At 49.6% G+C, this 16,784-nt stretch overlaps 1 protein-coding gene across 1 annotated transcript in view; it reads right to left on the bottom strand.

Annotated features, from left to right (window-relative positions):
• LOC130198359 (contactin-associated protein-like 4) overlaps positions 1-16,784 on the bottom strand; it is a 74,419-nt gene that overhangs the window by 48,548 nt on the left and 9,087 nt on the right. The window contains 5 exon segments of the mRNA XM_056421512.1: positions 6,485-6,625; positions 6,751-6,906; positions 10,838-11,067; positions 12,283-12,430; positions 15,800-15,993. Of these exon segments, the coding sequence (XP_056277487.1) occupies positions 6,485-6,625; positions 6,751-6,906; positions 10,838-11,067; positions 12,283-12,430; positions 15,800-15,993 (869 nt within the window).

The raw sequence follows: 16,784 nt of genomic DNA, 5'->3' as shown, positions 1-16,784 counted from the left end.
TGATGCTCTTCACGAGGTTAAAATACAAAGTCTTCTTGTCTGCTTTGTTCAGTGTGCAGTTCTCTGGGTGGCTCGTTCTTAGCAGGGGCGGTGTGTCCCCTAGCCCCGGGCTGAGGGAGATGTCTGGGAAGGGGTCTGCAGGGTCCGGCTCTGCTCTCTGCTGGCTGTAGTCGTTGAGGAGGCTCCTCTCCAACCCGGTCAGCCTCTGCCTCCACAGCTCCAGGAGCCTCCTCGCCACCCGGTCGGAATGCATCCCCAGCAGGGAGCCCAGGGCCGGGGTCGCTCAGCCGGGCCCCACTGCATCCACCAACTGCTGCAGGAAAGGGTCTTTGTTCGCAGCAGCGCCCGTTAGTCCAGGGTGACGCTGCTGCTAATGTCCAGTCGTGCATTATAAATTAATGGTTCTCTCAACAACCAGAACAGAGAGTCAGACTGTGGGCACCTTCGTGCTTAAAAGGGCCCACGACTTAAAAACACCCTGATAAAAGGAGGCAGCCCACTTAGTTTTAAAATGCTGGAGTCTATTAAAACAGAGCAGTATCCAGCCCCAGGTTGTCAGCACGTCTGAGGATGCAGCTGGCCACGCCTCGCCACACTAAAACCCCGGACTCGTTAAAACTTCTGAACAAACTGTAATCTAAAAGTGGCCGTCCGGCTGGCCAGGTGGACAAGGCCCTGTCCCCTCCTCTCTGGCTAAAACAGCACCCCTGTGGCACCCAGTGTAGACCCTCCCAAAAGAAATCCACCATCTTCTTTTGTATGTTGGCTAAGAAGCCAGAGGAGGGTCTAACACGGTCAACCTGTGCCACAGTTGGGATGCAATAAGATTGTTTAAAACCAGTACTCTACCCTTAAAAGACATCTGGGGGAGCAGCCACTTCCATTTGGAAAGTTTCCTCTATCTTCTCTGTGACGCCTCCCAGTTCTTCTGGACCATGCTCGGTTTCCAGGTATATTCCTAAATATTTAAAACCGTCCTTTTCCATATGAGCTTTTGTGGAAGAACCAGGAGGCCACGCCACTCCCCACAGCGAGGGCTTCGCTTTTCTTCCAGTTCACCCTCGCTGATGATGCCGTGCTAAAATCATGTACTATTTGATTTAAAAGGTTTACATCATTTTGATTCTTGATAAAACAACAACGTCGCCGGCATATGCCGATAAAATCATTCCTTTACTAAAACCAGGTAAAACCAAACCATGTAGGCTAGAGCGTATTTTAATGAGGAGGGGTTGAGGAGAGTGCAGAGCATCCCGGACAGAGCACAGCCCTGCCGGACCTCTACTCACTCTAAAAGGAGCACACAGCCAGCCGTGTATCTTCAGCACACACTCAACACTACTGTACAACACCTTGATCTTAGCTATGAAACCAGCACTGAACCCAAACTCCCAGAACTTTCCAGAGGAAGCCGTGTTCAACGCGGTCAAAAGCCTTTTCCTGATCTAGAGAAATCAGACCAATATCCATACCCAACGAGCTGGAGACCTCCAAAACGTCCCGAATGAGGTGGACGTTATCCACCATGGACCTGCCGGGCACACAGTAGGTCTGGTCCCGATGGAGGACCTGCTCCATAGCTCCCCTCAGCCTGGAGGCCAGGACCCTGGACAGAAGCTTATAATCCACACACAGCAGAGACACAGGGCGCCAGTTACCGATGTCCTGCGGGTTTCCTTTTTTTGGCAGTAGCGTCAGCACTGCCCTCCGCAGGACATCGGCATGGAACCAGAGGCCAGACTCTCATTGAAGACGTCTAGGATGTCCCTCCGAGGACATCCCAGTATTTTTGTAAAATTCAGCGGGAGGCCGTCGATTCGGGCGCGCCTCCTGCATTCCTGCAGGGCAGCTTTCAGCTCTTGGGGGGTTATGGGTCTGTCGAGCTCCTCATTAGTCTCCTCGGAGACCTGAGGCAGCTCCCCACAGAGCCCCTCCGTCGACTCTCCCTCCTCCCTATACTCAGTGGCATAAAGGGAGGAGTAAAACCCCACCGCTCGCTTCCGGATCTGGCTTGGCTCCACAACCGACTGCCCTGCGTCCGTCAGCAGTGAGTGGATCACTCGCCCCTGCCCACTCCTCTTCTCCAGGCCGAAGAAGAAGCTAGAGGGAGTGTCCATCTCCGCGATGGTCTGGAATCGACCTGACCAGTGCGCCTTGCACTTTTACTTCGAACAGGTCGGCGAGAGCCGCCTTTTTACTTTTGAGGACTTCAATATGTCCTCGATCTCCTGTGGACTCGCTTAAACTTTCTAGGTCCACTATCTCAGTCTCCAGGTCCTTCATAGATCTGGTGACGTCTCTAGTGACGTTGAAAGTGTGCTGCTGACAAAGGAGCTTAATTTCTACCTTACCACGGTCCCACCACTGCCTAAGATTATTAAAATCACTCTTCCTCAGCCTAAAAATGCCCCAAAAATAAACCAACACCTCTCTAAAATTCCTATCGAAAGTTAAAACTGTATTAAAATGCCAATATGCGCTCCTAGGTAAAAAATTCCTAATAAAAACATGACATAAAACCAAAGAGTGATCAGTAAAACCAGCCGGAACAATGCTGCACATTTTAAAAATATTAAAATGGTGCTTAAAAACATAAATACGGTCTAACCTGGCTGAGGAGATCCTTCCCTCCCTAACGTGGGACCATGTGTACTGTCGGCAGTCCGGATGCATCCTTCTCCACACGTCCACCAGACCATGAGAATGGACCAGCCTCCTCAGCACCTGCTGTGAAGCTGGATGTGGCTCTGTGTGGTTTCTGTCATTAAAATCATCCTCTGTGCAGTTAAAATCCCCCCCCAAGAATAAAAATCCTCCGAGGCACAGTCATTTAAAACATCATTAACTTTGGATAAAAACAGCTGCCTCTCTGTCCCAGTTGTTGGAGCATAGACATTTATAAAACCACGTTAAAAAGGTCGAACCGTGCTTTCACAAAGAACAGCCTCCCCTCCACGATGTGTTTGACCTCCAGTGACCGCGGGCTGAAGGCCCTGGAGAAGAGGAAGCCCACTCCTCCGCTGAGGTTGGTGTTGTGGCTCAGGAGGACTTCCCCTCCCCACTCCCTCCTCCAGTCCGCCTCGTTGGTGCTGTCGCTGTGCGTCTCTTGTAAGAAGAGAACATCGTTGGCCTTCATCTTGTTAAATTCATAAATTGATGTTCTCTTCTTACTGTCCTCGCTCCATTTACGTTTAAAACTCCGACTCTGAATGTGTTCATTAAAAGAAAAGAGTTTAAAAAACAAATAAAACTTAAAACCAACAAATCAAATAAAACACACATTGGAGCTCTCCACCTCCCCCTGCTGGATGCACTCCTTTACTTTGGGCAAACACTTTTGATCCTAAAACCTCTTGTTTGTCTAATTTTTTTCCCTCATGTGGAAATGGCACGAGTGTACAAAGGCCACGAGGTCAGGAAGTGATCCTTGACCTCTACTTTTTTTTTCCCTTTTGTTTTGTGCAGAAACAGCCTGATCTCATCATCTGTGTACAGCTTTTGCGTCTGACTATTTGTTAAAAACAGAGGAGAGTCGCTGTCCTCTGACCCCTCCTCGTCACTACTGTCCTCCACCGGCCCCGCCCCCTGACTCCTCCTCCTCACTTCCACCCTGCTGGCCTTGGCCTCGCTGCCAGCGCTCTGGCCACTCTTTTTTCTCTTTGAGGCTCCTTTCTGCCCCCCTGCTTCCTCCTCGTCCATCTCCACCTGCTCCGCCCCCTCCTCCCCTGCACCGTCCTCCTCCACCTCTTCGCCTCCCCCCACCTCTCCCACCCCTCAATGGGCTTCTCGCCACCCCTGTCCTCGTCTTTTTTTTCCTTTTTCTCCTCTTTCTCACTTTCCTCATTATTCTCCACCCCACTCCCCACTTCCACCTCTAAGCCCGTGCCACCATCACCACCACCACCATCACCAATATTATTTTTTGTTTTTTTAATCTTTTTTTCTTCCTTCTTTTCTTGTTTTCTTTCCTCCTCCCACTTCCCACCTCACCCCAGCCTCTACCCCACTGCTCTTGGCAGATCCCCACATCCCTCCATTTTTGGTCCGCTTTTCCTTCTTTCCTTTCCTCTCACCGCTCCCAACTCCACCCACAGCCTGCCTTTCACTGCCCTGTCCAGCATCCCCACCCTCATCCCCACCCTCACCACCCTTGCCCGCATCACCCCATCACTCACTCCCTCATTCATACCCACCACATGTGTGTCGGTGCAGCAGCAGTGACGCCGCCGCCGCTCTCCGTTGGAATCGGCGCGCCGCCGCAGCGCCGCCACCGCGGCGCCTCCTCAGAGACGCCGCCGCCGTGAGCCTCGCAGCGCGGCAGCGGCAGCCGCCTCCTGCTGTTCCCCACGCTGGTGTAGCGCGTCGTGACGCCGGACGGACCCGAGCCGCCCGGACCAGCTGGCGCAGGGTCGCCCGCCGAGCAGGCCCTCGCGTGTGCCCCTCCTCCCGCACGAAAGCACTTCATCGCCGATGAAGACGCGAGACGTTATAATTAACATCATCTACTCTGACGCTGAAGCGCAGGTTTAACTCCGCGCCGGTCGTTGAGTATCATATAAACCGATCTACGGTAACTCATGATATGCTTCATCGAGCTCTCCTTGAACCCCGATGAGATCTCTCTCATCGGGGAGACCAGCTTTCCGTGCCGGGAGAGCTCTCTGCTGAGAAACTCATCGGAGATGAGCGGAGGGACGTTTGAAACGAGGACTCTGGTGGACGGCTGGTCCAGCGGAAACACCTGTACAAACAAATCTCCCACCGAGAGACCCTCCTCTACCACGCGGCTTACCTTCCCCACCTGATCCAGGAAGATCACGACCGAGCCGTTCATCTTGGCGGCGGACTTCACGCTGCTGAACCCGACTTTCTTCCCGACTGCCCGAGCCAATTCCTCCACGCTGCACGAGGAGTCACCGGCAATCTTCATACCGTGTCTCCTCGTGAGCAGCGGGGGGGAAATCGGGGCAAACATTTCCGCCTCGCCCCGAGCCCGGTGAGGCACCGGCAGCGGGAAGACACCCAGAGAAAAACCCAAATAACCACCAAACAACTTAAACTACTGTGAAACCCAACTAATAAACCACATAAACTAAATACACACAACTATCGATCCCCGCTCTCCCCATTAGTTGCAAGTCGAAGTGTCCTTGAGCAAGGCACTGAACCCCCAGTTGCTTCCCGGGCGCTTCACCGCAGCTCACTGCTCCTTAATAACTAAGGATGGGTTAAATGCAGAGAACTAATTTCCCCTTGGGGATAAATAAAAGTGTATATTCTTATAATTCTTATTCTTATGAAAGAACAGAAAAGAGAGAAACACACAGACAACGCTCCGCAGCTCCCAAACACACACCCTGTCGCTCTGACGCTCAGCGTGAACTGAGAGAGAGAGAGAGAGAGAGAGGGAGGGAGGGAGGGAGAGAGAGGGAGGGAGGAGGTGGGACAGAAATAAATGATGACAAGAGAGATTAAACGACATTAAACATGAATATTAATCGGCGGGGCCTCCTGGTCCCACCGGCCCGGTAGAGGACCCCTAGTTACCATGACGATAACAGCGACGCTCAGGATTAGATCAGGGAACCGAAGTCGCCGAGGTGAGAGAGACAAAGAGGGAGAATAAAGCCGGAGTGCGTCCCGTAGCTGGACCTCTGTGCTCTGAGCGGCGCTGACCCCGGGTCAGAACGCCACGGCCTCATGACGCTCTGACCACAGGTCATGTGACCGCTCTGCGTGGAGCTCAGTCACTACGCCGGTGAGAGGGACACACTGGACTAATTTATAATCCTCCAGCAGGACGTCAGCGCCCCCCCCCCCCCCCCCATGTGGAGGACGCTTCCCCGCCGCCTCATCTGAAGGTCCTGATGGCATCGGGGGGGAGATGACCCCCGTCTCCAGCCTTCATCAAAACAACGTGGGGAAGACAATACCACCGAGATGGGACCGCCGAGGAAATCAAGATTATTAGAGAACTTTATTAATCCCCAGTGGGGAAACTCACTTTCTACCAACTGTCATGATCCGGAGTTCCTGTGTCTTATTTTGTCTTATTTTGAAGGCCCACGTCTCTCTGTCATCTGTTTCCCTGCACTTCCTGTCCCTGTGATTGGCTGCCCCGGTCCTGATTGTTTCCTCCCGTGTGATTGCTTGCTAGCCCCGCCCTCATTGTGTCCACCTGCGTCTCGATCCCCGACGTCCAATCACCTGCAGCCTCCCTGTGAGTTTGAAACCTGTTTGTCTCGATCTCACAAAAATTAGACACAACAGACAAGAAACACGACAGGGAACAAATAAAACCAGAAGACGCCCCGTAAAACGTGACCGACAGGAAGATGATGCATCTAAAAGAAGAAAAAAAAGCAAACCCGCATGTGACGTCAAACACAATAAAACATGGCCGCCACCGAAGGCGAGCTCGCCGCTCTTGGGTTCGTCTCTTGGGTTCTATCGATCTCGGGGTTCCGCGCTGAGCTCGTCTTACCCTGACGGCGACCTGCGGGTCTTTGTCCTTGGCCAGCCGGATCAGGTGGAGGCCGTCGTAGCGCAGGTTCTCCAGGCAGCCGTGGAAGTCCCTCTGGGAGACGACGGGTTTCCGGAAGCCAGGGCCGACGCCAACGCTCAGCTGCGAGGGCGAGACGGTCCGGAGGGAGGGGAGGAATATGAAGACGCCGCCTTCTGGGGCCATTTTGGAACATTTGGTGGTTGGAGAACGAGGATGTGTGTGTGTGTGTGTGTGTGTCGTCCCACCTGCTCCACGTCCCAGCGGGTGAACTCCTCGGGGATCTGAACCCTCTCCGTGTGTCGGTCCACCGTGAGGTTGAGGTGAGCGCCGCGCCGCTCCACCGCCAACCGGTGCCATTGCTGGTCGTCCAGCAGGTTGCCGAGGGACGCCAGACGCCGGGGCTCAGAGGAGGAGGAGGAGGAGCCTGGAGGAGGAGGAGGAGGAGCAGGAGGAGGAGGAGGGTGGGTTTGGATAGGAGGAGAAAATAAGGCGTGGCAGGAAAGAAAAAGGGAGGGGAAATATGGAAGATCAGGAGAAAATGATGTGACAAGGAGGAAAGAGAGACCCCGGGCCTCGGAGGAGGAGGTGCACGGTGGGATCGGATAGGAGGAGGAGGAAGAGAAAGAAAATTAGATGTGGCAGGAAAGAAAACCAGACAGGTGGACGAGAAGAAAAGAGGGGAACATGGAAGATCGGGAAAAAGTCATGTGACAAGGAGGAAAGATAGGGAAGGAGGAGTAAAGAAGGAGGGGAGGAGGAGGGAAGGTGTGGGGCAAAGGATGAGGATGAAGGTGAGGAGGATGAAGGTGTGGGGCAAAAGGAGGAGGATGAAGGTGTGGGAGAAATATGAAAGATCAGGAGAAAGTTATGTGACAAGGAGGAAAGAGAGACGCCAGGACTCAGAGGAGAAGGAGGAGGAGGAGGAGGACAGCAGTCAGGTGACATGAAGATAGTTTCCCATCAGCTGAGCTGGTGGAAGACAAGAGAATCACAGCTCCGATAACATCTTGAATATTTAACCCCCAGTGACCCCCCCCCCCTCTGAAGGGACCCCTACACCTGGGGGCCACATGTGAGACAACAGCCTGAATACGAGGAGAAGAAATATGAAGAGACATCATTAAAGATAGATGAGCCGGTCCAAAGCAGCCGGTCCATCTCTGAACCCAGACAGCGCCGGGAGAGAGAGAGAGAGAGAGAGAGAGAGAGAGAGAGGGATGACTTCAAAGAGAGGAGGAGGAGGGAGGCTGACGATGAAGGACACATGTATTTCTGATAATGCAGACGGATTATTAGTGTGCAGCTTCGGATGAGAGGTAAACAAAGTTATAATTTATATCCAGAGAGAGAGAGAGAGAATGATACGTCCCAACATAGCGGAGAGAGAGAGAGAGAGAGGAAGAGAGACGGGGAGATCGATATGTTGGAGAAAGAGAGAGACTTTATGATCAAGGGTTTCATTGAATGGAAGAGAAGAGCAAGAATCGATATTAAGGGTCAAACAAATACTTAATAATAAATAACTTTATTGTTTTTTAATATAAATCCTTTTATTTATTTATTTCATCCTTTTTTTTCGTGCAGTGTCAATAAAAAATTTAAAAAATACACAAGTCTTATATTTCTTTTGAAAGAAGTAGCAGCGATCCTCGCATGGTGATCGTCCTCTGTGTGAGCTGCCAGAGCCCTTGAGCAAGATGTGTATGCGGGTCACCCGGAATCAATAGGTTCACTTCCCAAAGGGAAATGATGAAATAGATGAATAAATAATAAACTATGCTATGAGGACGTGTCCCAACCCGATGCTCCCTGAAGGCACCGGCGTGTCCCTGAAGGCATTGGCGTGTCTCAGAGCGACCGACTCCTCCCACGTGGGCGTTGTCGCGGTGTGGGTGGAGCTTCACGTCAACACACAAGAGCGTGTAACCATGGAAACCATGTGTCTACACTCCCCGTTAACCCCTCGCTCAGAGCGCTTCTCAAAAACGCAAGAGAAATGCGCCGCGCGGCGTTTAAAAGGCGACGTATCGTAAGGGAATCAACGTTTTTTTTGTGCAGCCAATAGGATCAAGCAGGAGGCCCAAGGCAGCCAATAGGATCAAGCAGGAGGTCCAAGGCAGCCAATAGGATCAAGCGAGAGGTCCAAGGCAGCCAATAGGATCAAGCAGGAGGTCCAAGGCAGCCAATAGGATCAAGCAGGAGGTCCAAGGCAGCCAATAGGATCAAGAGAGAGGTCCAAGGCAGCCAATAGGATCAAGCAGGAGGTCCAAGGCAGCCAATAGGATCAAGCAGGAGGTCCAAGGCAGCCAATAGGATCAAGCGAGAGGTCCAAGCCAGCCAATAGGATCAAGCGAGAGGTCCAAGGCAGCCAATAGCATCAAGCAGGAGGCCCAAGGCAGCCAATAGGATCAAGCGAGAGGCGGGCTTTCCTTCCTGTTTTCCCGACGAAAATTCCACTTTTTGTTGAGCCATATTTTGGGGAGAGGGATAGTTGAAGGTTGACAGAAGTGTTGCGTGAGACTGTCTCTGATTACCCGTGTTCACTCAGGTGACGACATCCACTTCACGCTCTTATTCCACCTTTTCAAACACGTCGAAACCGAGAACTCAGGTGTCCCTGTCTTTGTTTTTTTCCACCCTAAATATGACATCATTCAGAGGACCATGAAAAGACTTTTTATTTGCATTCTGTGTTTAATTCAAATATTTTTCTGTACATTCTGAGTGCGGTGCATTTGGAGGCGGATTTCAACCTGACCCCAAAAAAATAAGAAAAAAGACCTATGAGTTATCCTCCCATCACGCTCATCTCTCTGAGTGTTTCGTATCCGCTGCTGTTCCCGTTACTCCGAGTTGCTCGTGAGCCTCGCCTGGTTCAGACCTGGAGGTGTTCACGGAGCGCCGGGTCAGTGCACGCGGGAGATGACCTGAATCACACAGAGTGGAACCTAAAAAAAGACTTTTCCTTTGTCGGGAGGGAGGAAAACAAACGAGAGACAACAATGAGGAAGAGCGTCCAACGGAGAAAAGAAATGGGCCGAGAAAACAGCCGAGAGCAGAGGAGAGGAAGCCAGAACACAGAAAACATCACGGGGTGTATGAGACACAAACATATATATATATATATAAATGTTGAATATATATACACAATATATATTAAATATATATATATATATTAAATATATATATATTGTATATATATGTGTATATTTATAAATATATGTATTTATATAAATATATATATATAAATATATGTATATATATAAATATATGTATATATATAAATATATGTATATATATATGGATATATATATATATATATACATATATATATATATATATATATGTGTATATATATAAATTGAATATATAAATATATATATATATATTCAATATATAGAGAAGTCAAACAACAGTAATAAATGAATGTTGTAGATCTCAACTGCATCTAAAATGTAATTTGTCCGAATAATAATCCAACTACATGTTTGTTTTCATCCGGTCCCTCTCTCCTCCTCTTCCCTCACCGACAACTGTGTCTAATTTCCTAATCCCCGTGTGTTCCGGCTGTCTGCGTTTGACCTTTTTTTGACTGTTTTTCTGATTCAGTGAAGCAAACCTTTTTTTTAATTGTATCTCCTCCTCCCGTCCGTCTGGGAGTTGTGCTTTTGGGGATTCACACCTCCTGGTTGTTACGACACCGGCTGCTGCTGAGCGTCACACGTCTCCGTGTCCACGCCCTCAAGTACGAGGAACCAGAGGCGGCTCAACGCCGAGTCTTAGAGTCCAAGAGAACCCCGAGACGACGAGAGACCCAAAAAAACGGGATGGACGGAGGGAAAGACGAGGAAACGGTAGATGCGAAATGTAGAACGAAAAGGTGAAGGAAAGAAGGGAGGGATGGAGGTAGAGAGAGAGATGAAAGGGGGGAGTGGATGTAGCGAATGAGAGCCCTTAAGCGTTCACATGGGGCTCCTGATAAGAGGCGAGCCATATGGTGATGATTCAGCACGGCAACCTATGGTCTCACTTCATTTACACACACACACACACAGCTCCCTCTGCACAGACCCATGCATCACGTCCGGCAGGGTCCCGCCCCAACACGTGCCGCGGTGGGACGGGAACCATCCATCACACCCGCAACTAAACTGGAGATGCAGCGGCGGGGGGCGGGGCCACGGTTTAGACCAATCGGGCGACAGCGTGCGTGTCGTCCATCCCAGCCCGACCACAGAGACAATCTAAAGTTATCTCACAACCTTTTCATACAGATATCAGCTCTCCAAGGTAGTTTGGGTAATGCACTTCTTGAGTCCTCCATTGTAGTACATGTGTCTGTCAGCAGCGTGCAGTACCTCGTCTGACCACCAGCAGCAGCAGCTTCCCTCGCTCCAGCTCCAGGCTGAGGCCGAGTCCTCCGGCGCCCTCCGCGTGCAGCAGCCTCCCAGAATTCCTCAGGGTTTTAAACTTCATGGAGACGACCTCTCTGAAGGCCGCCCGCGGCCCGGGGGTCAACCTGTACACCAGGCCGCCGCCGCCCAGACTCACCACATCCGAGGCTGAAAGGCAAAGGGGAGGATGGTCGTTGCGTAACACTGGAAACGTGAAGTGAGGCCTTCGGAAAAACGGCGTGGACTAAATCAACGTCTTTAAAACCAACCCTCAGGCTCCTCCTCCCCCTCAGGCTCCTCCTTCACCACAGGCTCCTCCCACTCAGGCTTCTCCCTCTCAGGCTCCTCCCCCTCAGGCTCCTCCTTCACCACAGGCTTCTCCCTCTCAGGCTCCTCCCCCTCAGGCTTCTCCTTCACCACAGGCTTCTCCCTCTCAGGCTCCTCCCCCTCAGGCTTCTCCCCCTCAGGCTCCTCCCCCTCAGGCTTCTCCTTCACCACAGGCTTCTCCCTCTCAGGCTCCTCCCCCTCAGCCTCCTCCCCCACAGGCTTCTCCCTCTCAGGCTCCTCCCCCTCAGCCTTCTCCCCCTCAGGCTCCTCCTCCCCCTCAGGCTCCTCCTCCCCCTCAGGCTTCTCCCCCTCAGGCTTCTCCTTCATCCCAGGCTCCTCCCCCTCAGGCTCCTCCTTCACCACAGACTTCTCCCCCTCAGACTCCTCCTCCACCCCAGGCTCCTCCCCCTCAGGCTCCTCCTTCACCACAGGCTTCTCCCCCTCAGGCTCCTCCTTCACCACAGGCTCCTCCCCCTCAGGCTCCTCCTTCACCACAGGCTTCTCCTCCTCAGGCTCCTCCTCCACCCCAGGCTCCTCCCCCTCAGGCTCCTCCTTCACCACAGACTTCTCCCCCTCAGACTCCTCCTCCACCCCAGGCTCCTCCCCCTCAGGGTCCTCTTTCTCCCAAGGTTCCTCCTTCACCACAGGCTTCTCCCCCTCAGGCTCCTCCTTCACCACAGGCTCCTCCCCCTCAGGCTCCTCCTTCACCACAGGCTTCTCCTCCTCAGGCTCCTCCTCCACCCCAGGCTCCTCCCCCTCAGGCTCCTCCTTCACCACAGGCTTCTCCTCCTCAGGCTCCTCCTCCACCCCAGGCTCCTCCCCCTCAGGCTCCTCTTTCCCCCAAGGTTCCTCCTTCACCCCAGGCTTCTCCCCTTCAGGCTCCTCCCCTCGGCGTTACAGCACTTTGCACTATTTCAATATGCAGTTGTAAATACATTATTGTTAATCTCTAAATACCAGACAAATGATGATGGTCTGAGTTGTAATGATGGTATAGACGCCCCCCCCCCCCCCCCCTCTGTGCATCATTATATAAAAGAAGGAAGGAGGACTCACCGTAAGGACACCCGTAGGCCTCCAGCCGGAGTCCGATCCTCCCGCTGGGGTTCCGGTCCAGAGGGACGAGGCGGAGGAAGCGAGCGACGGCCGGCTGCTGCAGCTTGTGCTGGACCACGCTGTCTGCGTTGCTGTTGCCGGGGAAAGACTGGAAAAGTATATTTATTCATCTATTTAACCGAGTGTCCGGGAAATCATCAAAATGAATCCATGAAGATTAGGAGCCGGGCTCATCTACACAAACTGTTGGTATTTATACATTCAAAGTACTTTATTTTCATATCATATTCTCCTGGATCCACGATGAACATTTTCTACAACATCTGGAGTCCACATGTAGTGTGTGACGCGCTCTATCCATCCTCATTACACTCCTCCCTTGAAGTGGACCTGCAGGTTCACTGGCCTGAATAAAAGTTTGGAAACACATTAATTCGCTTTTTAATCCCTGTGAAGTCACTTATAATCGTCTCGTGTTGTAATCTTTTAAAGTTTTGATCCTGCAGTTTTTATTACAGCTAAAAGCTCCCTGCTGGATGCACGAGCACATATTACTTTGCTGTGTGTGTGTGTGTGTGTGTGTGTGATTATACTTCTGTGTGTGTTTTCTATTATACTCGTGGGAAGGGAGTCTATTCGCACAGAATGTTTAGGAGGCATCCATTTATCTATATAGATATATTTATTTTATTTATTCATTTATATTTATATATATAGTTAAATATATATATATATAAATATATATATATTTATATATGTATATACATATACGTATATATATATATATATATATGTATATATATTTATATATATATATTTATATATATATATATATGTATAGTTATTTCGTGAATTCACACAACAGGTGGGGTTGGATGTTGCGTATGTGTTACTCAAAGGAATAAAATGAACCTTAATGTTCATCTCGCTCTTGACTCGCGCGGGGGTGTGGGGGGGGGGGCTAACTAGTCCTTTATTTTAATTCACAAATTATTTATTTAAATTTTAAAAAGCCCTAAAAGCGTGAAAAGCTTCGCCTCTCCTTTCCTCTCCGGGGTCGGAGGCCGTCCTCGCGGCGGGCGCAGCGCCCCTCCAGCAGCTCTGTGCCGACGCCATGCTGTGGGCTTCATTTTTATTAACATTTTTTGGGCTTCATCTACAAATAAAAGTGCTCAGCATTCCTAAAACCTGTGGACTGAAGCACAGCGGGGCGAAGACGAGGCCGACGCCACGCTCTGTGCGAAGGCCAAACACCCGGAGAAGAGCTCCACGCCGACGAGGAGGGGAAGCCTCTTCTGCTTTTCTTTTCTTTTTCTTTTCTCTTTGATTTATTTTATTGGGGACATTAATTTAAAAGGAATTGTGAATGTGCCAACGTTTTTCGCCAATAGGCTATTTTTCATCAGTAATCCCGGGAGGCAGACGTCACAAAACAAACCTAAAATAATAAAATTACATATATAATGTAAAATATTTACGCTTTCCCAATGCACAAACGTGTAATAGTGAGACTAGTGAGTCCTCTTAGACGACGAGAAGACTCATTGAAAACGGACGAAGACAATAAAATCAATCGGCTCTGCAGACGCCGGCCGACATGTCCGACTTTAGGATTTAAAGGCGCAGTACGCCCGTCTCACACGCCGTGCTACCGCCACTCTGATAATCCACTCTCACGATAATCCATGTTTCACATCGCGTCACTAGATCTGCGGTCGACCCAAAGAGCAGGTCACATCGCCGCAGCTGAACGACTGAACTTCTTTGACTTGAATTTTGAAAAACTCTAACGCTAACTTTTCTGTTGTGAAAAGACGTCGCAGGATGTCGGCCGGTCGCTAGGCGACGAGGCCGTGCGTTACATAACTGTGACGATGTTTTAGGGAACGCACTTTGCTCTCTTGGCGTGAGTTAGAGGAGAGGACTGAATCAGTCTGGACGCCAGGTATGAAGCTATCAGCCGGCTAAATTAGCGTAGCATAACTTAGCGTAGCATAACTTAGCGTCGTATAATTTAGCGTAGCATAATTTAGCGTTGCATGAAAAATGTGCTTTTGCACATTTATGGGGATAAATTATGAAAAACAAATGATCCGGTCACAATGTATTCAGTCAAAAAAGTAGTCCTCCCATAACCCCATGAAGCAGCTCGACTCTTTTCTTCTTCTCTGGTTTTATCTCACGTCGGCGCTTTAACTGCAAACGGAGCCGTGACGGCATCTGGCGGCGAGGCGACGCTCGGCCGCCGCTCCGTCTCGCTCGCCGCCCCTCGGCGGCGCCTCAAAGTGTTTTGGCATCGGTAGTGCGCCCGTCAGCAACGGAGCGCTCTCATTGGCTCGTCCATTATTAATGAGGAGTGCAAACGGCTCCTGATGACTGTGATTATGTCCTCAGGCCGATCCCTGCAGCAAACCCTCTGTCCACAGCACTGTGGGGGGAGTGAACTGTAACGACCTGTAAGTGGGCTTCATTTCTAAATCCATCACCTGGAACTGGACTCACTGGACGGTGAGAGCTTCAGGGGGAACCGGCTTTAAAGAGTCGGGGCTATTTCTCCCTCCTTGTGGATGCATTTTCATCTCTCTATTGCATATTACTAACTCTGCTTTCTCATAGCGTCCATCGGATCGTGGAATATTCCTACTACCAACTACGCCATGGCCCTGCTGAGACTCCGCCCACTGCTGAGACTCCGCCCACTCCTCCTCTCTACCTCCATCGGCCTGATGGATCGCGGAGGTCTGGATCGTGGAATATGCCGACTACCAACACTTCATCCTCTCTGTCATACTCATTGTGTTGTTCCTGTGTTTTAATTTGTGTGTAATGATTCCTTCTGGTCATATGACATCTATTGCACCTGTCCATCCTGGAGAGGGATCCTCCTCTGTTCTCTCCTCAAGGGTTCTGACCTTGTTTCCCCTGAAGGGTTGTTTGGGAGTTCTTCCTGATCCGATGTGAGGTCAAAGGTCAGGGATGTCTATGTGTACAGATTATAAAGCACTCTGGGTGGAATTTGTAATTTGTGAAAATGGGCTCTACAAATAAACTGAATTGAATTGAATTGAATATTAGACCCCAAAATACACAATGAGGTGTTTATTTGACTATAACTGTCAGGTGTCTATGTCCATCTGTGGATTTATCCGATATCCACACAAAAAGCGTTATAATACTTCTTCTGCAGAATTTGAGCATCTAACATTTCAGAAAACTCGCTCACTTAATAAAAAATAAAATGCTCACCAAAGATTGTTCTGGTGTCTTAGTTATAGTTATAATGCATTTAATGAGAGGGAAAGTTCTTCCATGTTCAGGAGGCGTTCAGAGCGTGTGACACACATTTAGTGACTTCATCGACACGTCTCTCTTCTATGTTAGTTTGAGATTAAACGGAATTTCTGCTCCCCAGAGAAGCATAGGTGTGTTTCGTGACTCCCTCACGGATGCATAGGGTATGTGTAACGTCGTGGTTTCCTGCGTGGGGGGTGTATTCCACACCCCCCCGTGGACTCACCCCGATGCTGTCCTCCTGCCTGTACTGCCTCCAGTTGTGCCCCGTGTCACTGAACATCAGCAGGTACGACGTCAGCCAATCGGAGCTGCCGTAGCGGCCCTGGGTCGCGACCCCGGAGACCTCGGTGCGCTCGCCGAGGTCGACCTCCAGCCACTGGCGCCCGTCCGAGGTGAGAGGAGACCAACCTCCGGCTCCTGCAGGGAGGCAGAGTTGATGAAGCGAATCAGAGACGAAGCACGAAGAAGAGTTCAAGCCGAACATAATGGACTCGGAGTTATTCTGCATTACGGAGATATTTATGTTGGATAAATCAGATAATTAATATAAAATAAAGAAAAAGAATAAAGAAAATAAAAAATTATATATAAATATATATATATCATTTTTTATTTTCTTTAAATATATATTATTTTCTTTATATATATATAGACTATTTTCTTTATATATATTTTCTTCATACATTATTTTCTTTATATATATATAATTTTATTCATATATATTTTCTTTATATATATTGTAGAAATATAATGCAATTCAAAACACATATTTTGAATTGCATTAGAGTCCATTTGTCTTTTTTAAAAGCCTCTGCAGTAATTTGTTGCCCGTTTCCATTTCACAACCTTCCGCCTCTTCGCCTCCTCATCCTGTTTTTTTTTTTACCCTCGTCTTAAGAAGGCTATTGTTCTCCTTCTTGGACGCACTTACTTTCTTCCCACTCACTTTCTCAGCACATGAACGCACCATCACACGTGCACTTAATCATTTTAAGCATCAAAACAAATGTCATTGTTATCGCAATAATTTTTTTATCGCACCACGCACCATATGTGTGTGCCAAAATAACATTTAAATTAAATCTATTCCTGCGGCTGACGTCCTGGGCCCACGACATCATCATTTCAGTGTTTTTCATAATAATATATGAAGATATACCATCACCGCTCTCTCTAATATTGCAACTTCAATATTACAGCTCACATGT

The sequence above is a fragment of the Pseudoliparis swirei genome, chromosome 8 (assembly GCF_029220125.1).
Source record: "Pseudoliparis swirei isolate HS2019 ecotype Mariana Trench chromosome 8, NWPU_hadal_v1, whole genome shotgun sequence".
NCBI lineage: Eukaryota > Metazoa > Chordata > Actinopteri > Perciformes > Liparidae > Pseudoliparis > Pseudoliparis swirei.
Note: the sequence above shows the minus strand (reverse complement) of the source record. Positions and strands in the feature narration are given on the sequence as shown.